The sequence below is a fragment of the Vipera ursinii genome, assembly GCF_947247035.1.
Source record: "Vipera ursinii genome assembly, chromosome: 1".
In the NCBI taxonomy this organism is placed as follows: Eukaryota; Metazoa; Chordata; class Lepidosauria; order Squamata; family Viperidae; genus Vipera; species Vipera ursinii.
This window is the reverse complement of record NC_139512.1, coordinates 127,373,949-127,399,774: the sequence shown is the minus strand read 5'-3', so window position 1 is coordinate 127,399,774 and position 25,826 is coordinate 127,373,949. Positions and strand designations below refer to the sequence as shown.

General features: G+C 39.8%; 1 protein-coding gene across 1 annotated transcript in view; it reads right to left on the bottom strand.

Annotated features, from left to right (window-relative positions):
• GLI2 (GLI family zinc finger 2) overlaps window positions 1–25,826 on the bottom strand; it is a gene marked incomplete at its 3' end in the record, with an annotated part of 289,571 nt that overhangs the window by 40,280 nt on the left and 223,465 nt on the right. Inside the window, exons 4-5 of the mRNA XM_083349844.1 lie at window positions 17,697–17,899; window positions 12,702–12,893 (exon numbers count right to left, since the gene is read on the bottom strand). Coding sequence (XP_083205970.1) covers window positions 12,702–12,893; window positions 17,697–17,899 — 395 coding nt within the window. The remainder of the gene's footprint in view (window positions 1–12,701; window positions 12,894–17,696; window positions 17,900–25,826) is intronic.

Below are 25,826 nucleotides of genomic sequence, written 5' to 3'. Positions count from 1 at the left end.
AGATGAGCACCGGCCCCTAGAGTCAGAAACAACTAGCACACATGTGCGGGGGAACCTTTACCTTTACTCATGGACAAAGGTTTCACGAGGAACACTAATACTACTGAGCACCTGAGAACTTAATTGAGACCTTCAATAAGCCTTCTTGATGAAACAGACCCACCCATTGGCCTGCAAATTCCCATGCTGATGTTGCAGATGTGTTCATACGGGCAGCATAACTGGCTGTCAATACTGCACACTTAATCCGGCAGCTGCTTCCCTCTGTGGTAGAGCCCTCGGGACTCAGCAAGACACGCAACTCCCTGAGGACATACTGCCAAGGTTGGACAGCATCTAACATATACCTAACCTCCTTTCAAAACCTCTGTGTGAATGTGTCTTCTTGAGCAATAGTAGTCCAGCTAATGAGGAATGATGCAGTATGTTATACTAAAGGTCCTTACTTTGATTATTCCTACAAGACAGAATTTTGCCAAGAGAAGAAGCAAACATACTCTCTCATTTGCCCAAATTGATACATCCACGCAGGACTTTTTGTGTGTGTCCATTCTCCTACTTTACCAAAAGGAGTGAGCAAGCTGGCTTTCACAATCATATTTATCTCTGTTACTCCCACCCCTCAAGGGAGATCTGTTTATTAATGTGCCACTTCCCTTGATAAATTACTAAATAGAAAGAAAAGCCTTGTACTCAGTCCTCGCTGCTCCTTCCCATGATTTATGCTTGCCATGTCAGCTCTGGCACTGGTTCCCATTAATTTGACCACTGTAGAAATCTTGATGTCCAAGAGCAGCCCAGGTTTTATTGGTGCAACCATTTAGAGACCCCTAATCTTTTTTTTTCAGGGTATAAAACTCTGCTGGAAGCTGTCAGTTTCTGTAAGATAACTTGGAGGTTTTTTTGTTTGTTTTTTTAAATCACAAATTAAGGCATCTGCATTTCATTACTGTCTGCTCTAGTCTAGATCCTCCAGATATTGCAAGATGTAGTGAAATTTCTTTGGTGTAGTTGGTTTTTATATCCAGAATTGAACATTGTGGGCTTAAGTTTCCACTAGAATCAGCTACATGATGCATTCACATATATGTTAAAGTCAAAGGGTTGATCTCAGACAATTCTACTGGCAAATTTCATTCCCCCCCCCTCCTAGTACAAGTTTCTAAGAAAGATGCAAGCAAATCAAAAGTTTGTTTTCCCTCACTGAAAGGCTGCACAAAGAAAAATATAAGAAGCTAAAATATTTATTCAAATACAGACTTTGTCGATCACATTTGTAATGCATATATAAAAACAGGGTTACATTACAAATATTTATCATTTGTCTAAATTTGCTGGGAGAAACTGGGAGACTGCAAATACTAGTCCTCTTTTAGACATAGAAGCTGGATGGGTTACTTTGGGCCAGTCCCTCTCTTTCAGACCAGCCTACCTTGCAAGATTGTCATTGTGGGGAATACAGGAGGAAGGGCCATTATGCACAGCACCTTGAGTTATACAAAATAAAGGTGACAAATAAATCAATCTATATCATCCTTGTATAATTGCCAAAATGTAAATTAAACACACAGGGAGGGTTTTTTTATTAGACTTCCACGATTTAACATCTCTGCTACCTAGTAATCCAAGGCAATCACACACTTGTATGCCAATCTTCAGTTTGCATTCACTGATTTCAGTTTCAAATATACTTTAACATCCTAATTATGAAATATATATATATATATATATATATATATATATATATATATATATATATATATATATATATATATAATCTCTGTAATTTCCCAAAGTCAGATGGACTAATGAAATTGAAAGTTTACCTCCCAGTTGTCCCCAGCTGTGTTTATTCACATAAGTCCCTCTCAAAATCAAAAATACATAAACAAATCTGAAACTGCCCCTACCTCCTCCGCCATACTACTGGAACTTCTATGGCACAACCAGGAGTGCTGAGAGGAGCACGAGTAGTGTTGGGGCTTGCCCACTATCCTGCCCTGGCTCCCCCACTTTATTTCCCCATTGGATCAAGATTAAGATTGCATTAACCTGTAGAAATGCTGCTTCTATGGTACATCATGCGTGGACAGAGAATGAAGAAGGGGGTCGGAATATGAATAGGGAAAATATGGATGTAGGACAGGTATTATCAGCTCTGCTCTTTGAATTGTTAGATTTTGTTACAATTTGACGTCAAGCAATGTCTGTTTACATATACTAAAAAGCGTACAGACGTGGCAGGGATATAGACATTTTTCAGTGCTAAATAACTAATCAAAGACCACATTACCTGCTTTGTGGCTAAATCCTTAGTTTGTCCCCTTTATTCTCATTCTGGGATATTATTAAAAAAAAAACCAGAGGTCCATGCTGTCATTATCTAGCAAGGGAAAAGCATCACCCCCCACTACACACACACACACACACACACACACACACACACACACACACACAATGGATTGAGTCTGCAGGATATTCTTATGGGCCACCCTCTGTGAACCTATATTCCATTGCCAAGAATCAACCAGTTACCTTTGACTTATGATGAATTTCTCTCTTACTGTTTGCAGTTGGGTAGGGACGCGGTGGCTCAGTGGGTTAGGACACTGAGCTTGTCGATCAAATGATCTGCAGCTTGGCGGGTCGAATCCCGAGTGCCGCATAACAGAGTGAGTGCCTGTTACTCATCCCAGCTTCTGCCAACCTAGCAGTTTGACAGCACGTAAAAAATGCAAATAGGAAAATAGGGACCACTACGGTGGGAAGGTAACAGCGTTCCGTGCGCCTTTGGTGTCCAGTCATGCTGGCCACATGACCACGGAGGCGTCCTTGGACAAGCGCTGGCTCTTCGGCTTTGAAATGGAGATGAGCACCGGCCCCTAGAGTTGGAAATGACTAGCACGCATGTGCGGAGGAACCTTTACCTTTTTTTGTAGAGTCTTGAAGTCTGCAAGCACCACTATCCTGTCCACTGGTCCTGAATCCAACCTTAGTCCAGTATTGTTCAACCAGGCAACAGTAAGTGTTCATGATGTTTTACCAGTGGAAAACATCCCTCTGCTTGGTGGAAAGGACCCTTTCAAGTTCCTTTAACTATGGCCTCAGTGGTAAAGGTTATTGACCTAGATTCCTCAATTTATCAGACACCCTGCAAGTTAACAAATACCATTCTGCCCACCCCCACCCCCAGCTGATAATGGATGAGAGGCTTTCAACTATGGGTGAGTTTTCCAGCTATTTTGCATAAATTGACTGAGAATAGTAATTTTCACTTGTGTGCCTTGCTCCCTGCTTAGACTTTGGCAAAGAGCTACAAACCTTACCTTTCCTTATAGTGTTTTTATGATGTGCCATAATAGCGATTAATCTGTAAAAACATGGATCACCATGTTGTATACATGATGATCTTGCTAATAGTGTGGGGGTATGATTGGATATCAGCATAAAGACAACATCTTGATATTGCTTTCTGGAAAAAAATACTCCATTTGCAAAACAAACCAAAAATAGTTGGGCATATAAATAAATCAAATTAAATCAAATATTTATTATGCTCATAGATCAGCACAAGAATATATCATCATATGTGTGTTAACAACTATGGAGGACTCCCAAGGTCACATTCCTTAAATACTTTTATTTTAGTCTAGGGTTGTGGCTCTAGTTCCTTAATCATTACAATACTATTTGCACATCTGCATGTAGTCATTCTACTTATCTAATAATGCTTAATAGAAGAGGGAAATACTGTCTCACTAATAAAGGCACAGGTACCAGCATTCACAAATGGACACAATGGCAGTAGGAATGGTCTAATGGCAATTGGACTAAGATTTATGTGATGGATCAAAGTGTTTGGCTCTTCTATGAAGTCTCCCTCCTTCTGACATTCTATGGAAGCAAACATTAGACTTCAAACAAGCAGGATAAGAAGAGTATTGATGCTTTTAAGCATTGGTGTCAGAGATAACTCCTTAGAATATCGTGGACAAGTAAGAAAACAAGCCAGTGGACCATCAAACAAATCAACCCAGTTGTCTACTTGAGCCATAAATGAGCAGGCTCACATTATCCAACTTCAGACATATTTGAAGACCTAGCTCTTTCAGGAAGGCTCTATAGCCAGTAAAAGTGAAAGGGAAGAGGATGACCAACAGCAAGGTTGATAGACTCAGTTATACTGATGATGTGTGAACCACTAAAAGACCCAAGTTAGGGATGGATCATCATGGAAAAAAATCTACCATGTTTCCCTGAAAATAAGTCTAGATCTTATATTAATTTTTGCTCCAAAAGATGCATTAGGTTTATTTTCTGGTTAGATATTATTTTCAGGGAAATACGGTACTAAATATGTCCATCTGGCTGACAATCTTAATTGGGGCTTATTTTTGGAGTAGGGCTTATATTACGAGCATTGTGAAAAATCATGCTAGGGCTAATTTTCCAGTTGGGTCTTATTTTCAGGGAAACACAGTATGTGGATGCCAGAAGTCAAAAATATCCTCCTCCTCCTCCAATTATCTGAGAACATGGATGGTCATTTTTGTTTTTCCTGGACCTTGTATCCATTAGTCTTTCCCTCTGAATGGATATTATACCTCATAGGATAACCCATGTGCACCAAATTGTGCCTACCCTAAAGGGAGTTGTGGCCTTAGTAGAAACTATTTGGGATTTGAAGATATAAGGCTCTTCCTTCTGGTAGATCTTGTCACTGTTACATTGCTGCCCTTGAGCCACACAACCGACTGCTCCAAAAGCTTTCTACACCCATTAGTTATAAAGAGGACCTTCTCTAGCCCAAAAAACTGATGAGAGATAAGGACCATTAATGCAAAGAATGGGAGGCCTGTTAGATCTTTTGTAAAGCCATGATCTATATCCTGGTAGTGGTAGAAATATTGCCCAAGGAAACTGGAGAGGTCTTAGGAATAAGGCCAGGATATCTGTTGAGCCTTACATGTAGGGTTAGCTACTTTCTTTTTAGTTAGTGTAAAAAGACTACCATTGTATTGTCCATGTGAGTTTATTAGGTTTTTAGTCTTTTTTACTTTGTTATTTTATTAGGTTTTAAGCTTATTTTTTATTTTACATTATATTATGTTTTTATGCATTGTTAGCTACCCAGAGTCGTTATTTTGACATGGGCAGTCATATAAATCATTGAAATAAATATAAATGATCTCTTGTATCCATGACCCAAGAGCAAGGGAAAGAAACATTTATTCCAGGAATGATTGTTGCATTAGTTGCAGTAATTTGTCTTTGTGTTTTATTTCTTTTACTGAACAATTATCTTGGTTTTATCACTGATGCCTCAGTGAAAGATTCTGTGAAGCCAACATCTGCTGTAAGTATGGCCGTGACTATCATCATATCTTATCAAACCATTCTGATATTTTAGTTTCACTTCTAAGGAAGTAGACAGGGGAGAGTTTGGAGACAAACAATCCTTCATTATCTCTAAAATGGACAGATTAAGTACAAGGAAACAAGGTAATGAATGAGTACACATGTCAGGACGTTCTTGGACAGGAAAGTGACCTGCCAGCATTTTAAAAGATCATACAGGAATGAGAGTACTTTTGTATATATATAAAATATTTTTTTAATCATATATAAGGCAAGGGCATACATTAAACCAATGAAAAATGGACACATTGTGGTATGCATGTTTAAAGTACTATAACCACCCCAAAGTTGATTTTACTCCTGCAAGACAGATCCAGTGATCATTGCTGAATAGGTTTTTCTCATTACCCGTTGCCCTCCTCTGTTTGTTGTTTTACAACATCCCCAATAATGCTTTGCCTTTCTTCCACCTAGGCTCAATCTCTTTGATGATTCTATCTAATATACTAACACACACTCCTACCAGTTATATCAAAATGGACTCAGGGGTATGAGGAGCATGGAAGGATGTTCACACTACAATATAATATTTACAATTATTTACAAAAAATCAAAACAATTAACAACCAAAATATTACTGAAAGTAATGAAGAACTGGTAGGAGAAATAAATGAGGGAGGGAGGTTTGATTAGAACAGCTCTTATAGCTAGCAAATTATTGTGGGGAAGCAAAACATGAAAGGAACGGTTTGGAGATGAAAGAAATGGAAACCTGTAAAAACCAATTAACTGACTAATATGGAGGTAACATACATTAGAATGGAAAAAAATCAGTTGGTTGTTCACAAGAAAGACTGTGGTTCTTCCTCCACATAGCTACATAAGAATAGATCCTGGTAATCAAGATGTATTTGTCAGTGTATATAATTTGTCAGAGTTTAGTGGAGATCACCTGCTGCCGGCGTCAACTTCCCTCCGCCCTGTGCGTTCCCACAGAGAGGGCCTCCTCAGGGTGCCACCAGTCAGAGAATGTCGGCTGGTGGCCCCCAGGGGGAGGTCCTTCTCTGTGGGTGCCCCGGCTTTATGGAATCAGCTGCCGGTTGAGCTCCGGATGGCACCTGACCTTCGCTCCTTCCGACGCGGTCTGAAGACCTACCTATTTGAGCAAGCCGGCCTGGCCTGATGGGGGATGTGCTGGGGTTTTTATTGGGGATTTTTAATATTATTCTACTGTTTTTAGCTCGGGCTCTTATTTAATTCTTTTTTTAATTTTTGTATTCTGTATTTTTTATGTGCCCTGTTCACCGCCCTGAGTCCTTCGGGAGAAGGGCGGTATACAAATATAATAAATGAAAATGAAATAAAGCAATCATGACATTTTCCCTGTATTCCCATCAGGGAACAAATGTCCCATCCATCCATCCCAAAAATCACCCCTTCCACTTCAAGCCAGCTTCAGGTTCACTGTGAGTTGGAGTACAGCTTATCCCAGAGTTTAGTGGAGACTCTTATAAGTGGAAGGACAATCATGCATCAATATGAAACATCAGATTTAAACATAACTTATTTCTGTTCTTTAAAGCAATCTGTTTAGTTGATGGCATTATCAAGCAGCTTTAAGCAATTACAACTACTTTTTATTTAGGTTTATATTTGTTTCATACTGACTGATATTTCCTGCCCTGTTTATATGCATACACACTTTTCTACCTCCAAAGTTATGCCTTTTCTTAATACTCTGAATCTTTTGGAAAAGAGCTGAAAGTTCAGAAAGGGCAAGTGAAAGGCTATCCTACAGGGCTTCACTTCACCTTCTTTGGTGCTTGATCGGAAAGGAAACAGGACTCACTCCTAAATGGTTGGATATCCCTTCTGTGCTCCTGCTTTTGAAAATGAAGTAAAATCCTATTCATAGGACACCAAATCAGAAGCAATATTAACTTAAGCTGAAGCATGGGAAATAAATAAATCATCACAGTTCTGTATCAGGCAACTCCTTTATTGCTAAACAGCATGTGGCTGCCATGTGTAATTTTCTTTTGATTTTTTTTCTGTTCTGTAGTGTCACACTCCCCTTCATGGATTACTGCCTTGTCGTGGTGAAGGGGCTTGCATAATTCAATGAAGCTATGAGCTATGCCGTGCAGGGCCACCCAAGACGGAAAGGTCATAGCAGAGAGTTCTGACAAAACGTGATCCACTGGAGAAGGAAATGGCAACCCACTCCAGTATCTTTGCCATGAAAACCCTATGGACAGTACCAAAAGGCAAAACGATATGACGCTGGAAGATGAGCCCCTCAGGTCGGAAGGCATCCAATATGCTACTGGGGAAGAGCAGAGGGCTAGTACTGGTAGCGCCCGTAAGAATGAAGTGACTGGGCCTAAGTCGAAAGGACGCTCAGCTGAGGATGTGTCTGGTGGTGAAAGGAAACTCCGATGCTGTAAAGATTTTTTCTCCATAGGAACCTGGAATGTAAGATCCATGAATCAAGGAAAGCTGGACGTGGTCAAACAAGAGATGACAAGACTGAACATCGACATCTTAGGAATCAGTGAACTAAAATGGACAGGAATGGGTGAATTTAATTCAGATAACCATCAGGTATACTACAGCGGGCAAGAATCCCTCAGAAGAAATGGAGTAGCCTTCATAGTCAATAAAAGAGTAGGAAAAGCAATACTGGGATACAATCCTCAAAATGACAGAATGATCTAACTTCGAATCTAAGGCAAACCATTCAATATCACAGTAGTCCAAGTCTATGCCCCAACCACCGGTGCTGAAGAGGATGAAATTGACCAGTTCTATGAAGCCCTACAGCACCTTATAGAACTAACACCAAAAATGATGTCCTTATCATCATGGGGGATTGGAATGCTAAAGTAGGAAGCCAAAAGATAACCAGAATAACAGGCAGGTTTGGCCTTGGAGTACAAAATGAAGCAGGGCACAGGCTGATAGAATTTTGTCAAGAGAATATGATGGTCATAGCAAACACTCTTTTCCAACAACCCAAGAGACGGCTCTACACATGGACATCACCAGACAATCAACACAGAAATCAGATTGACTATGTGCTCTGCAGCCAAAGATGGAGAAGCTCTATACAGTCAGTAAAAACAAGACCAGGAGCTGACTGTGGCTCAGACCAGGAGCTTCTCATTGCAAAGTTAAGGCTTAAACTGAAGAAAGTAGGGAAAAGCACTAGGCCACTCAGGTATGAATTAAATCATATCCCTGTTGAATATACAGTAGAGGTGACAAATAGATTTAAGGAATTAGATCTGATAGACAGAGTGCATGAACAACTATGGACAGAGGTTCGCAACATTGTACAACAGGTAGCAACCAAAACCATCCCCCAAAAAAAGAAATGCAAGAAAGCAAAATGGCTGTCTGAGGAAGCTTTGCAAATAGCTGAAGAAAGGAGGGAAGCAAAAGGCAAGGGAGAAAAAGAAAGATACACCCAATTGAATGTAGAATCCCAGAGAATAGCTAGAAGAGATAAGAATGCCTTCTTAAATGAACAGTGCAAAGAAATAGAAGAAAACAATAGAATAGGGAGGACCAGAGATCTTTTCAAGAAAATTGGAGAGATGAAGGGAACGTTTCATGCAAAAATGGGCATGATAAAGGACCAAAACGGCAGGGATCTAACAGAGGCAGAAGAGATTAAGAAGAGGTGGCAAAATTACACAGAAGAACTATACAAGAATGAGCTTAACATCCCTGATAATCACAATGAGGTGGTCACTGACCTCGAGCCAGACATCCTAGAATGTGAAGTAAAATGGGCCTTAGAAAAGGTGAGCAACAACAAAGCTAGTGGAGGCGACAGTATTCCAGCTGAGCTATTCAAAATCTTAAAAGACGATGCAGTAAAAGTGCTACACTCAATTTGCCAGCAAATTTGGAAATCTCAACAGTGGCCACAGGATTGGAAAAGATCAGTTTACATTCCAATTCCAAAGAAAGGCAGTGCCAAAGAATGTTCAAACTATCGCACCATTGCACTCATATCTCATGCTAGTAAAGTTATGCTTAAAATCCTACAAGCTAGACTCCAGCAGTATGTGGATCGAGAATTACCAGAAGTACAGGCAGGATTTCGAAGAGGCAGAGGAACTAGAGATCAAATTGCCAACATACGGTGGATCATGGAGAAAGCTAGAGAGTTCCAGAAAAACATCTACTTCTGCTTCATTGACTATGCTAAAGCCTTTGATTGTGTGGATCATAACAAACTGTGGCAAGTTCTTAAAGAGATGGGTGTACCAAACCATCTTATTTGTCTCTTGAGAAACCTATATGTGGGCCAAGAAGCAACAGTGAGAACTGGACATGGAACCACTGATTGGTTCAAAATTGGGAAAGAGTCCGGCAAGGCTGTATACTGTCGCTCTGCCTATTTAACCTATATGCAGAGCACATCATGAGAAAGGCAGGGCTAGATGAATCAATACCTGGAATCAAGATTGCCGGAAGAAATATCAACAACCTAAGATATGCAGATGATACCACTCTAATGGCAGAAAGTGAAGAAGAACTAAAGAGCCCTCTTGTTGCGAGTGAAGAAGGCGAGTGCAAAAGTTGGGTTGAAACTTAACATTAAGAAAACCAAGATCATGGCATCCGGCCCTCAATTCCTGGCAAATAGATGGGGAAGAAATGGAGGTAGTGACAGATTTTATTTTCCTGGGCTCCAAGATCACTGCAGATGGGGACTGTAGCCAAGAAATTAAAAGACGCTTGCTCCTCGGGAGGAAAGCCATGACAAATGTAGACAGCACACTAAAAAGCAGAGACATCACCCTGTCAACAAAAGTGTGTATAGTCAAGGCTATGGTCTTCCCAGTTGCAATGTATGGTAGTGAAAGTTGGACCATAAAAAAGGCTGAGCGCCAAAGAATTGAGGCCTTTGAACTATGGTGCTGGAGAAGACTCCTGTGAGTCCCTTGGACTGCAAGGCGATCAAACAGGTGAGTCCTAGAGGAGATCAACCCTGACTGCTCTTTAGAAGGCCAGATCCTGAAGCTAAAACTCAAATACTTTGGCCACCTAATGAGAAGGAATGACTCACTGGAGAATAGCCTAATGCTGGGAAAGATTGAGGGCAATGGAAGAAAGGGATGATAGAGAATGAGGTGGCTGGATGGAGTCACTGAAGCAGTAGGCCTGAGCTTAAATGGACTGCAGAAGATGGTAGAGGACAGGAAGGCCTGGAGGAACGTTGTCCATAGGGTCGCGATGGGTCAGACACGACTTCGCAGCTAACAACAAAGTGTCACACTACTTGTTTACCCCACTGCAAATGCAATGTTCTGGCACAGGTGATGTCCTAAGAAACAAATTTCTTAAAGTCCATTAGTTTTGCAGTTCAAAGTATTCCAAGACCCTTCTTGAGCAACACAAAAGCTGTCTGACAACCTTTAAAAACCATTAAGGCTCCTTAAGCCAGCGTAAGTAAATGGGATTTTTGAGGAATCCAAAACTCAGCAAAGTTTTAGCCAAAAGATCAGAGGAAAGAACTTTGAGAGATACCTTGCATTGTACTTTCTGTTGAGTGCAGCAAAATTAAATTTCAACAATACAAACGCTATTGTGATGCTACATCCATGACCAGCAACATGTATTAACTTATTTTTAAAATTGCTATTCATTTAACTCTGATACCTCCTTCTTTTGTGATGACTAAAAGGCAGTGAAACACAAGGATCTTGAATTCATGTCAGTAAATCATATGCAACTGGATTTTGCCAGTATTGCCTATCTTCAGAAAGTGTGACATACAGAAAGTGGAAATACTACAGTGGTGGCCATTGTTATTCATTTGTGGACAACTTTCTTGTGTATGTGGGGAGGGGGGAATCATCCCAAGGATTGAAAAGCAGAGCCACAAAGAACTGTTTGGAGAGGGCAGCCTGAGGGAAAAGAAATCAGCCTTCCGTACTAGCAGCCTTTTAAAGTTACAGATGAACCTCCTCAGATTTAAAAGCTGACCTCATTTCTTTGGAGGTTGCTAAGGTTTTATCCTCCTGCGTGAAATTAACATAAATGCAACAGGGCGGAACTGAAGTTTTACTCCACAGAGGCCTGCTGTGAATTCTTCCATGGCACATTAAAGGTTGAGTAGTTTACTGTGGCCTTCACATCAGCAGAGAAGCCATGAGCTGAAGGTAAGGAGACATACTCTCTCTGAGAGAGGCCAATTTGATAAGAGAACAAATGAGGGAATCTGAACCACAGAAAATAAATTTGTGTGCTATTTTATTTCATTAAACCCTATAAGCAAGAGGTATATGAGCATATATACTCATCAACTTTCCCATAACCTACATGGCTAAAATTCAGTTACTTATCAAAGCTCATATCACAATAAAATAATTGATCTCTAATATGCTACTAGATTCTGCTTTGGGTTATAAAACCCTCACATGTTTTAACCTGCAAAACTATACTCAAAAGATACCTTAAACTTCCAACTTGGTTATAGTAACACATACGACGTCAGACACATGTGTTTCACAGTGGTTTTTCCCATCAGTTAGAACTCACTCAACTGTTGCCTTATTTCCAGTTGTTCCCACCTTAAATATATTTGTGAAAGGGGCATACGATCCAGGCACATTAAGCACATATTAGCCACATTTATTTAATGGAAGAGTTCTTAGCATTTTTTCTACTGAAAACTGTTAAAAGTGCTTCAGCTAAGCTGACTTGTCTGTAGCCTCTCAACAATTTGAGGGGATCCTCCTCAAAAAACTTGTACAAATTCCGCAAAACTAATTCCTCCCTTTCTTAACTGGTCTAAAAGGCTGGAGCTGTTTGAGTTGTGAAGTTTAACCAGCAAGCAAAACTCTAGAAGAGAACTTTTTCCCTCTGTCCCTCCTAGTTTCTGAAGAGGTGGTCCAGCATTTGTTTTTGTACTGTAAAGCGATCGTGCCCACTCTCATTTAGCATGGCAGACCCTTTCAATTTCCACATCTTAGCTTCCCAGTGTCTGCCAAGTTTAATGAGGGTCTTTGTTATCCAGCAGAACTGGAGATTTAGCAAGACAAGCTGTACATTCTTTAAGAAGAGAGTTTGCAAAAGCAAGCGGGGCAGAGGTTGGTCCTATTATTTCTGCCATGTTACAAAACAGGGCCTTCAGCCACATGCAGGAAGTAAGAGGATGTCAAGTAACCCAGTGCTTTCAACAATCTTGTCTTTCTTAAGACACCTAGGTGCGTGCACACAGGGATGTTTTTATGGTACAGTGTCATTCACCCACTCTAGAAGTGGTCATTCCAGCAAGAACATTCTTGGACATGGATCTAGCCAGAGAAGGCTCTTTTACTCACCATCTACAGGGCTGAGGTAATCATGAAGATGCGTGGCCCCGGCTGCTGCTCCACTTTGCATGAGGAGGTCCCCATAAGGATTCGGGTGGCTGGCCATGAATGTCATCTGGTGATAATAGTCTGCAGGGCTGGCTCCTGGCGGAGGATGGGGAAGGCCAAAGAGACTCCTCTCTTTCAGATGCTCATGAGCTACTGCACAGGGAACAGGACGGGGGCAGAGGAGAGAAGAAGGGTAAAATGTTTCCAGACCGCAAAATATCCACGAAGTTGTTAGAATCTCCCTGTTCCCTGCCAAAACTGTGTAGTTGTAACTCTGACGTGTGCTTGCTCTGGACAAAAGTCACCAGACTGGGGCCCTCTACATTCCTCTATTTCCGCAAATTTATAAACAATCTCTCATTTCTACCGCCCCCCCCAAAATAATCCTGCTGTATGAACACAGAGTTCACAAGGGAGAAGGAGAAAGAGAGAAAGAGGGGGAGGAAGGGAATGGAGCAAAGGAGGGGAGGCTGCTGGATGCAGTAATGTTGTCGAAATTAACATCCTGCCTTTTACAAAAGAAAAAGACAGACAAAGCCTAGTTAATGAGAAGCAGCATAAGAAAATTAAAGCAGGGATCTAATACACTCTCTCTGTGTGTATGGGGGGGGGGGAAGAATGAGTTTTTTTTAGTGTGCCTGGCAGTGGAAAACCATTTAGCTTGCCAGAACCAATTATCCTCACTTTTGCCCATTTGTGAATTTTCAAACTTGCTTGCCTCTATGTCCATTTTACACTGAACTTATTTACAAAGGGAGGAGGAGGAGGAGGGGAGAGAGGGAGAGGGAGAGAGAAGAGAGAGAGAGAGAGAGAGAGAGAGAGAGAGAAATTTGAAAGCCAAGATCAAGACCCATTTCTAATGCCAAATAATCATAACATTTCTTTTGCAGGAAGAAAGAAGATTCAAGGGTCATACTGAGAGGAAGAAAGACTATTAAGAGCAATAAAACACATCTGTAGCTTACTTAATGCAGAAGCTGGGAAGCTTAACACTTGCTAAAGGGAAAGACCCCTGGGATCAACAAAACCAAGTCAGCAATGAGAGAGAAACTAGGTTTTACTAGATGCATTACATCTGTTTAGCTGAGGACAAGTCTGGTATCATCCAGTTCTTATTCTGCACAGGTGAAGTTCTAGCTTCATCCCAGATATACAGGAAGTGAAGATTAGACATTTTCTTTTGACTTTACTACTAAGTAGCAGATAAGCACCAATCTATAAAAAGGTAAAAGGTAAAGGTTCCCCCGCACATGCGTGCTAGTCGTTTCCGACTCTAGGGGCCGGTGCTCATCTCCGTTTCAAAGCCGAAGAGCCAGCGCTTGTCCGAGGACGTCTCCGTGGTCATGTGGCCAGCATGACTGGACGCCAAAGGCGCACGGAACGCTGTTACCTTCCCACCGTAGTGGTCCCTATTTTTCTACTTGCATTTTTACATGCTTTCGAACTGCTAGGTTGGCAGAAGCTGGGACGAGTAGCAGGCGCTCACTCTGCTACGCGGCACTCGGGATTCGACCCGCCAAACTGCCGACCTTCTGATCGACAAGCTCAGCGTCTTAACCCACTGAGCCACCGCGTCCCTTCGATCAATCTATATAGATCACCAATCTATATATATAGATCACCAATCTATATATATAGATCACCAATCTATATATATATAGATCACCAATCTCTCTCTCTCTCTCTCTCTCTCTCTCTCTCTCTCTCTCTATATATATATATATATATATATATATATATATATATATATATATATATATATATATATATATACTGTATATATATATATATATATATATATATATATATATATATATAGAGAGAGAGAGAGAGAGAGAGAGAGATCACCAATCTCTCTCTCTCAATCTCTCTTCTCTCTCTCTCTCTCTCTCTCTCTCTCTCTCTCTCTCTCTCTCTCTCTCTATATATATATATATATATATATATATATATATATATATATCACCAATCTATAGAATCTTCCATATAGGAGAAGCTCGTTAGGAGGCTGCTTTTTTTTATTGAAATCCATTTTGATGCCACTTACTTTTGATTTTTTAAAGACGGTTTGCAAGAATAAATGAATGAACATGAATAGTATACCTAACAGTATTCCCGATTATTATTTTAAATCTTCCACCTTTCCCTCCATTAAACAGATCTGCCTCCTCTTTTTCTCCTCCTCTTGACACTAGCTATAGTAAATACTCAAGGTGTGTCTGGTAATAGATGGCAAATGGTGACATGTGATTTCTGGTCTAATTTTCATGTAGCCCCCCTCTCCCCACCTCACTCTTCCCTTCGGATTCCTTGGTAATCTAGAGGTTAGACTGGAAAGTAAAACAAACAAATCTGTTCAGAAAGAAGGTAAGGGCAACATGCTTCCATATTATTACCAAGAAAACTGGATGGGCATGACAGGAAATCAGCAAGAGTCAAGCTTGATTAGAAGACTTGACCTTTGCTTCCCTTCATGAAGACAGATAACCAGATGTCGAGCAACGTGAAAACCTTTGCCCTGCCAGCCTTTACACCCAGTCCTGGAGAACATTTGACCTGCAAGGCTGGTCACTTGGTTTGAGAATCTCACCCAATATCCTTTCCCTCTTCTTCATCAGCCTGCTGCTGGCCAGCTGAAGAAGGCCTTAAACTGAACCATTGCATTCCAGAATGGGGCAATTTGCTGTGGCCATCTTGTTGTGTCCAACTTGCCACAGCCCTTTTGCTGCAGCCAACCTGCCTTGGGACAACTCGTCATAGACAATTCCACGCGGGATAACTTAATGCAATAAATGTTGTCCGTCACTGTTTCTTTGACATTATTTCCACTTTTGTCAATGGAAATAATGTCAAAGGAACAGTGGTGGTTAACATTTATAGCATTGAGTTAGCCCGCGTGGAATTGTCCATGATGAGTTGTTCCACGGTGAGATGGCTATGACAAGTTGGCTGCAATGAGTTGTACTAGACCCATTGCTCTCTGCTGTGATTACCCCTTTTCTTTGAATGCATACAATTCAAGGGTAGGCATGTATGAATGTGAGGGCTACATCCATTCTTTCATGACCCAATCCTGTTGAACCATGTTTTGTCAATATTTTAACTTCCTTTAAGAAATAAATAAGGAATTTGTCTGGCTGCTTTTTTTGTCTTATCGGATATCATCATGAAATGAATCACAAGGAAATCAATGAAAAATCCATGGAAATCTATGAAATACTCTTAAGTGTGCATGTTTCTGGTCAGTATAATCCAAGAAAGTTATTGTAGAACTGGGAAATATACAAACAAGATATCATATAGAAGAATATTAGTAGTGAAAATAAAATGAAGAATATCAGTGGTGAAAAGAAAGTATAAAAGGGAAGTTTTCCCACCCTTTTATACTAGTATATTATAAGATATGATGAGCAAAACTACCCATGATGTAAGTTCAGTCTGATTTCCATTCTGTTGGAGAAATGAAAGAGTCAAAGACCAATCCACTCATCCTCCAATTTATTGGAGAATATGGGGAGTTCTAGGATCATATATAGGAAGAAACTGCAGAGCAGCTTTGGTTCCAAAAGGTCTCCTGTATGATCCAGCAAGGTTCAAGTTGTGTGATCCAAGAATTCCTGTGTCTGTATATATAGGCAGGGAGATGGTGTAATCAAAATAGATGTTAATTATAAAGAAGCAGATTTCAATATTAGACATCAGGAAAAAATATCTTTATGGATAGAGTGCCTTGGGAGGTAGTGGACATTGGAGGTGTTTAAAAAGGGCGGTGGGTTGGACTAGATGATTTTCAAGATCCCTCCCAGTCTTTATGGTCAGTGATTACATACACCCATACACAATTAACAAAAGGCCAAGCTGTTGGTAGGATGATTCATCTCTTTGTTCTTGAACATAACTAATTCATAAATGTAAAGTCCTGCTTTGGAAATATTACTATTAGCAATATTAGCATGTGGGATTTGGTAGGTGTATAAAAGAAACCCATGACAGTTGCATTGGGAGTAAAAGGGTACAGTTCACAACTATTGTCGGAGCTGAACAACAATGACTGAAAACCCCTAATGTTTGTCATTCCTTATACAAAAATTCATGCAAAATGTACTTTTGGGAAAAAATATTCATAACAGAACATATACCTTGCATGCAAAGAGCATGCACAAGACAGTTTTTTTAAAGGCCTGTATTAGGGATGCGGTGGCTCAGTGGGTTAGGACGCTGAGCTTGTCGATCAGATGGTCGGCGGTTTGGCGGGTCAAATCCCGAGTGCCACATAACAGAGTGAGCGCCTGTTACTCATCCCAGCTTCTGCCAACCTAGCAGTTCGAAAGCACGTAAAAATGCAAGTAGAAAAATAGGGACCACTACGGTGGGAAGGTAACAGCATTCCGTGCGTCTTTGGCATCTAGTCATGCCGGCCACATGACCACGGAGACGTCCTTGGATAAGCGCTGGCTCTTTGGCTTTGAAACGGAGATGAGCACCAGCCCCTAGAGTCGGAAACGACTAGCACGCATGTGCGGGGGAACCTTTACCTTTACCTATTAGGAATAACTGCGTATACAAGTCTGTGTTAGAAATAATCACATATAAAATCTTGTCTATTAGGAAAAGTTGTGCACTGCATATAAAATTGTGAACAATACCTCCCATGTAAAAAATATTAATGGAACAGAATAATATTTGAAAGTCTCTAACATTGGCGTGGACCCGATGTAGACTGATTTGTATATTGCTATTATTGTCCCAAAGGACTATGGTTCATGGATATTTACATTAATGGTAATTAACCTAGAAAATCCCAAAGGTTCTTGCCCAAAGGCAACTAGGCTTTGTTTTCGCTTCTCATCCAAGAAGCTTCTTCAGTCCTGACCTAGAAAGCGTCATTGTACAGACACACCCTATTGCCATCAGCTTTCACTCTGCCATTTTGTCATTCCTCTGTGCCCCACTTACCGTCAGCTGGACTGAGACCTCTAGCAGCTGAGATCATAGACAAAGTAGGGCTGCTGTGCATGGACCGAAAGTAATGTTCCACATGGGGGTTCATGTATGGGTGAGGGTGGTTGAAAGGTGAGTCCACAGGTCCTGCAGGATGTGGTGACAGACGGATGAGGGAGATATCAGAGATAACAGGGCTGCCGCTTAGAGTGGAAGGTCTGTAAAAGAGGCAGAAAAAAAAACTCTTATCAAGGTCAACCTCTTTAACTGCTGGATCATGAATATACCACAAAACCAGAAGGTAAGAAAGACCAAATACTGATAGTCCTTGTTTAGTGACTGGGACAGAAACTCTATCACTATGTGCTGCAGTGGCTGAGTGGAAAATCACATCACTGCAACATTTCCCCTTCAGTCATTAAGCAACTAACTGTGGCAGTTTAGTCAAACATCACATGACTGTGACTTATGCCTTCTCCATTAACTCTGCTTGTCGCAAGCCAAATTGTGGAGTGTGTATTGTGTATTGGTCAGGCTGGCTAGCACAGCTGGAAATCATAGTTTAGTAACATCCGCAGGGCCACAATTTTTCTACCCTTCTACCAAGGGCAATGGGAAAACTGAAGCTGTAATTTAAAGATAAATGTTTAGGGATGCAAGTATGCAATTTAAAATAATTTGCAAGGTCATCTGAAGAACATTGTTATTAATATTCCATCGGAAATATAGCACTCCAAATGCCCAGTTTCACAGAATGGGACCTATAAACAGAACAGCGTTTTATCTGTGATATCTCTACGTGTGCAAAGGTCCAGGAAAGGACCTTTCCTGCTTCTGGAAAGGCTACAGATAATAAAAGGACTGTGCAAAATCTAGTAGTTTAATTCATGCTGGTAGAAAAGAACTAATAGAGGAGAGAGAGAGAGAGAGAGAGAGAGAGAGAGAGAGAGAGAGAGAGAGAGAGAGAGAGAGAGAGAGAGAGAGAGAAATGAGAAAGCAAATAAAAGCCTGCATTTCAGACTCAGCTAGAGATCATTACAAATAATTTTAGTTCCATCTGGAAAAAATGAAACAGGATTTTTTTTAAAAAAGAGTGATGTCATTAACAAAACATCTGACAATTTAATGGTGATGAAGGCTAAATTGAAGTGTGTGACTGCAGTGGGGGAAATGAAGTGGGGGTAAACTGAAAGCAGCCCCAGACTTCCCTGAGCCATGAAACCTGCCTTAATACATAAGCCTTGAAAGAAATTCTCTTACATACACAATAAATTCTCTCTTTCATCAATACTCGGTTTCTCCCAGCAGGGTTGTGAATGTCTTTGATAGCTGCTTGAATCTATGTATTATGTAGTTCATGAGCTTTTTGAATCAATTCAGATCAAACTAGGAGACCAACATCTAAAGCCCATTAACAAGATCCAGGATTTGCATATCAATTTTACCTATGGCTTATCTTGGAAAAAGTGAGTCCTTTCTGCCCCACAGAAAAAGATGATGTCTACATTGGTCAAAAATGAGGATAAAGGGTGGTAAGATCCTGGTTTCACCAGGGATGCCAACTCTACCAAGAAGTGGGTTGAGTTCACCACTGTTGTATTTCATAGTCATTAAAACAAAAACTATACCTGAAAAAAAGCAATGCTAAAGAATATAAAATCATTTTAAAAATTAGGGTAATTCATTACAAAAGAAGATTATTATAAACAACTTCTTCTCAGAACAGACTATTTTATCTGATAATGAGCATTAGTGAAACAATCCCTAAAAATGAACAATGTTCATGAATAACTGTGAGCTGTATCATGTAGTCTACAGAGTTAATTTATTGATAATAAAGCTAGAGTGACTTAGGTGTAGAAAGATTGTTTTACAATTATGTTATTCAACAAAATGCATGTTTTTCCCCCTACTTATACCATTAAGTGTACGTAAATCAACACTTCTAGTATCAAGATTATTTTGCCTCAGGAATTGTTTAAGCACTTTTAAATCATTGTATTGCTAAACATTGGATTTTTATACAAAATTTACAAAACTGCTTAATGAAAGATAGTAACATTTTTAAGTTCAAACTTTTCTATTATTAATCCCTTATTTTTCCCCATCAGAGCTGAAGCCAGTGTCTTTCCACTAATTGGATGCATGTTTCAATACTTTCTCTTTCATCATTACAGAATATATTTCTCTATTATTAATTCTCTCTCACTGCCTGACACTCACATACAATTACACTTTTCCTTGGATCATTTACTTACATCTCTTCTGAGTTTGGGGCTGCTACTTTAAAGTTCTTTGCTGTCTGACCCCCTCCCGCCATGAGTCATCCACCTAGACCTCCTGGTGCTTCTTACATAATGAAAACAGTAAAGAACAAACTATTTATTAACTAGAAAAATATATGATGTACAATAGTTATACCTAGCCCTTAGCAAGTTCTTCTCAATGCCTATCTTTTAACTGAGTCAATCCAGAATTAGATTCAAAATGGATTTAAAGAACAGAGCTTCCTTTAAATAAATAATATGGGGTAAAACTATGTGATAAGCTCACTCCATGATACATGCCATCTTTTTAAAAATTTTAAATGCCTGGTCAGTTGTTTCTAGTGAATAAAAGGAATTTCATCAGGAACAGGGTCTTTAATAATTAGAAGAAATGGTTTTATTGACTACATTGAAAAGTTCATTTTGGAACCTGATTCTTTACCAACAGCCTATGCAATTCTTGTGCAGAACGTTCATATGAGCACTGATTGTAGATTAGTCAACTCAGTTTGAATTCTGAGAAGTGACAGCGGATAAATGTCATGAAAGAAGTGTTTTGAGCTGGTAGTGTCCTATCCCCATATAGTCTCCAAATCCTGGGAAAAGTGTGTGTGTGTTGGGGGGGGAGCTTTGGGATGGAGATTAGTAGGGATTGAGGCTGCAAAGCTGTGAAACCACTGTTAACATCTTTTATCCTTTTCTCTTCTTTATTAAAATCAGACTAGAGTTTCTATCTATTCTTTGGGAAGAAAAGTACAGGAATCATTTGGGATAAACTATAATTTGGGGCAGTTTATTTTGGGAAACTAGCAGAGGAAATAGAATTATCCACCTTTTCACATTCCAGATTCAATGTTGTATCCTACGGGATGGTTTATTATTGACAATTTATAGTGCATGGAATAAACATTAGATTAAAAAAGATAAGATAGATAAGATAAGCATTATTATCACTTTTTCTGTGTACGCACTGGCACACATTAAAAATGAAATTTGTGTGTGTGCATACATAAGTGTATGTGTGTGTATACAGAAACACCCATACAGAAATGGTTATTATCCTACAGTAATAGTGGTGCACCTGCTTTCACAATGTGAGGTACCCAGTTTGCCTGCCCATTAATCCCAGTTCTTCCTGCCATATCCTACAAGTTTCTACAGAATCCCAACCTTTTAAAATAACTAAAATAACTACAATGAAGGTTCAGTGAGATCCCAATAGCCAACTTGACATAAACAGAATTGGATTCTGCTAATGCAAGGCTACCATTGACCACAGTCCATTATTCATGTACTTTGTATGGTATTGGATGTACGGTCATCCCAACTTGCAAGTATAAACTAGACAATACAAAAGGGAATTCATTTATTTATATGATTTATATTCCACTTTTATTTGGTGTAACATATATACATAGCTACATACATAGCTACATACATAGCTACATACATAGATACACACACACACACACACACACACACACACACACACACACACACATATATATTCCTCTTCGCAACAATTCTATGAGGTTTGCTGAGCTCAGAAAAATAGACTCCCCCTAAATCACCTAGCTGCCTATTTTTATAGTTGTTTTAGCCTGTGTATGGAGCATCTATGTTGTTGGGGTTTTTTGGTGAAGAGCCTGGGAACAAAAGAGAGGATGAGATCACAGGCTAAAGGATGAGTCTCACTTGGAGCCTAATTTGCAGCCATGAGAAGAAGGTCTCAGATTATTTCGCCAGCTGTCAAAAGTCTTCCCTGCTGCTGCCATGTTCTCACCTACCTGTCAATGTTGAAAGCCCCCCTGCTGAGTTGGGCCTAAAGTACATTCCTCCACAGACACAGAAATGCTCAGCAGTTGGCGTGCAATGGGGTGCAGGAATAATGCACTGGCAGTAAGATATATTAGGAACTGACACCTGACACATATAATCAGTAGGAGATCAGGAATGTCATTTATTTCCAGAAGTACCATCAGCTCCCTATGTCTTTGAGGTCTAAGAAAAGCAGCATAATTTTCTTAACATCTGTGTTTCCTTTGATGCAGCAAAATGAAATTGGAGCAAATGTATGATGTTTTAGTCAATGCCACAGAACTGAAGTATAGCAGACAGGCAAACCTGGCAACCTCTTGGGAGGAGGAAGAAAAAAAAACAAAGCACCAACTTCCAGAGCAGCAGACGTCTCTCTTCCTGGAAGCCAAGGTGGCTGGCAATCATTCCTTTACCTCAAATCTCTATTACCTTGTTGCCATTCTCTTGAAGCAGGTATGAACCAAATTTCAGGGACCTTATTCATATGATACAAAGTTCCTGGGGAATAAACTGGATCCAGCTCTTGACCATATTCTACCACCAAACCAAAAAGCTGGATATATTGTTATTTGTTGTTAAGTTGGGTTTCTGTTCATTTGAGTGTTGCAATTTGTATAGACCTGATTTGGTTGCCTATATTGTACTTCTAAAATCTTTCAGATCAGCAACATTATTTCAGCATGCATTTCTTTAGTAGCATGAATCATTTGATTCAGAATGGGAAATGGAAGGAAGGAAGGGAGAGAGGGAGGGGGAGAGAAAGAAAGAAAGAAAGAGAGAGAAAGAAAGAAAAGAAAGAAAAAAGAAAGAAAACTTCAAAGACAAGAATTAGAACTGAAATCTCTGAAACCTAATTAAATTAATGTGGTAATGATAGAACTTTGATTCAAACTTAATAATGGTAATTTTTGTTGTTGTTTAATATGTCTCACAGCCCACTCTACAGGCATATGTTTCTATGCTACATCAAAGGAAGTAAACAATCTGCTTCAGCCTAATATCCTTTTTTATCTAATTATCTTTCTTACATGATCTTTTCATTTGGAATTCTACAAGCTCTACCTTTTTGCACAAACCTTCAGCAATGGGGCCAGAGCCTGACTATTTAAATGTTCTTGTTAGTGATTTTTAGTTTAAAAAAGAAAGCATGAAAGATATCTGTATATATAAAGGTTAGTTCAGCCTATTGCTGAGATAGGCAACTTTGGTAGTCCTCAGGTATTCAGGGCTTCAATTCCTACCTATCTTAGCCAACATAAAGAACAAATATTGATGTTAAGCAAGATTCTAACATTGAAAGGGAGGAACTTCCCATTGATCTCAACTGTCAAAACAGTAAATTATATTTTGTGGGTTTAGGACATGAGTGAATGACTCTTAAGCCCCAACCCTGCATATCACCCAGAGGCATCCAGGACTGAAAACTGGTATCCTGCCATTTTGAAATGGAAACACATGAATACTGCAAGTTATGTCCTAACAAGTAAAAAACAAAAAATGAAGATGTTTCAATTACATCTCCCCCAGTCCAGTCTGATTCACATGTGTGATGGGACCCCAGTCTGTTCACGAGTTTCAGTCTAGCTGGGAAATATTATGTGTAGCTCTTATTATATTTTATAGTTATAATTTCAATTTAGAAAGCCACCTGAACTCAAAACCAACTCTGTGATGTACAATAAAAATTAACACAGTAGTTAAAAAAGCAGAAAAATGTACAAAGAGGAATCTTCATATAACAGAAAGAAAAACATTTATTTTGTTTAATTTATATGTTGTCCATTTCACTGTCAGGTGACCCTGGGTGGCTCTCACAATCAAACCATACAGTTCCCATCAAATGAGCATACCACCAACCTACCCCAGAATTTGGGGGAAAACCAGGTTGTTCAGAAATATGAAAACTTTAGGACATCATCAATTTAAGGAACAGAGTTCGCTTTTTTACGTGAAGAACAAGGCTAGGTCAAGAAATAATTTCCTTAAGTATTCTTTAATAATTAATTAAAAAATTGGAGGTTGCCTGACTCCAACATCTCTGGGGAGCTTGCATTAAAAATAAGAAAAAGAAAAAAAAGAATGAAGAGAAAGAAGATCCAATGTGTCCAGACAAACAAAATCTCTCAAACACAAGACACAATTGACAAGACTTCACAAACAACCTACTGAAACATCTGGGAGAAGAATTATGTTTTTAAAGACTTCTGGAATGCCATCAGGGTGGGAGCCACATGGATCTTGGGGATAATATTATTTCCAGGAGCAGATGTCTCAGTAGTGAAGGCTTGCTTCCTGGATCCTGAAAGATGGCATTGTTTGATTGAAGAGGCCCAAGGTACACCAACTTAGTATAGGTCAGGGGTAGGAAACCTTGGCTCTTTTATGACGTGTGGACTTCAACTCCCAGAATTCCTGAGCCAGCATGGCTCAGCTTGGAAACCTCTCCCTTTTCCCTCAGTGTTGCTGGCTCAGGATTTCTGGGAGTTGAAGTCCACGAGTCATAAAAGAGTCGAGGTTGCCTATCTCTGGTATAGGTAATCCTCTACAACAGTTCATTTAGTGACTGTTCGCAGTTGCAGCAGCACTGAAAAAAATGACTTATGATCATTTTTCACACTTACGACGGTTGTAGCATTCCCCATAGTCATGTGATTTACATTCAGATGCTGGATACCTGACTCATATTTATGATGGTTGCAGGGTCCCAGAGTCATGTGGTCCCCTTTTGTAACCTTCTGACAAGCAAAGCCGAGGGGGCACAATGGGGCAAAACTCACTTAACAAATTTCTCACTTAACAACATAAATTTTGGGCTCAATTGTGGTCGTATGTTAAGAACTACCTGTTGTGGCAAGATCTCTTAAAGGCAAAGAATGAGCTATGGTGGCTAAGCTCTTTAATTAGAATCCCTCAATATGCAACTGCAATTCTTCAGTAAATGCCAAGTAAACTTAACACAGTAATACAGAAATAAATAGCAGACATGAAGCATCCACACTTAAATAGCTCACTGACCTCAGAAAGAAAGTAGTTTAACATGACCATTGAAATCAATGTGTTTAATGCTGGCCTTCTGACATGCAAAGTCAGTGGGGAATCCAGATTTACTTAACAACCGCATTACTAACTTAGCAAATGCAATGATTCACTTAACAGCTGTGGCAAGAAAAGTCATAAAATGGGGCAAACTCACTTAACAAATGTCCCACTTAGCAACAGAAATTTCAGGCTCAATTGTGGTCATAAGTCGAGGACTACCTGTAGTCAGTTTATCCACCCACCTACTGACAAGTAGCAATTTTGTGTTATAATGGAAACAGCCTCCTCTAGCTGAAGCAAAGGTCTCAGCCAGGCCCCATCTCTCATTCTCTTGACACGCATACCTTAGTTTCTTAGGCAGACATATATCTGTATACAAATACCATTCTGCCTGACCCCAAGATCACCCTGTTTCCATTACAGCATTGTGGTAAGCTCAACCAGACTTGCCTTAGCGCCAGCCCCAAACCGTCATTCCTTTTGCAGAGTGGTAATAAAGAAATCACTGTTTGAAACTGACGAAAAGCAGATTTCTTTACTGAGTAAACCCCAGTCGTTTGGTAATGAAGTTCAGTTATAAAATTGTTTCTAGAAAGAGATATCAACTCACTGAGATGTACTTTGTGAAGTCACTGCTGCAGTACAATATCACCTCAGGCAAACTCCAGTTATTGGAGTTTAGTTTGTGTGGTTTTTTTTAATTGTGTGGGTTTGTGTGTGTGTTTTAGCTGAAAAAGCAAGAGCATTGCTTGTATCAATCGATTAACTATAAGAGGCAGAAAAGTAATCAACACTTTTACTATTTTGGATCAATTACTATATATAATGCAGATTCTATATATATGTGCAATCTTACAAGTGGAGCATGGGAATTAATTCCCCTATTGTTTGGAGGAGCTCTTTGGATTTCTATACTAGTTTCATCACAGCTATCAGAAAGGCAAGGCTGATCTAAGGAATAATTGAGAGGGGTGCTGCTCTAATGGAGCCTCAGCAAGAAATCACAATTGACATCCTTCTA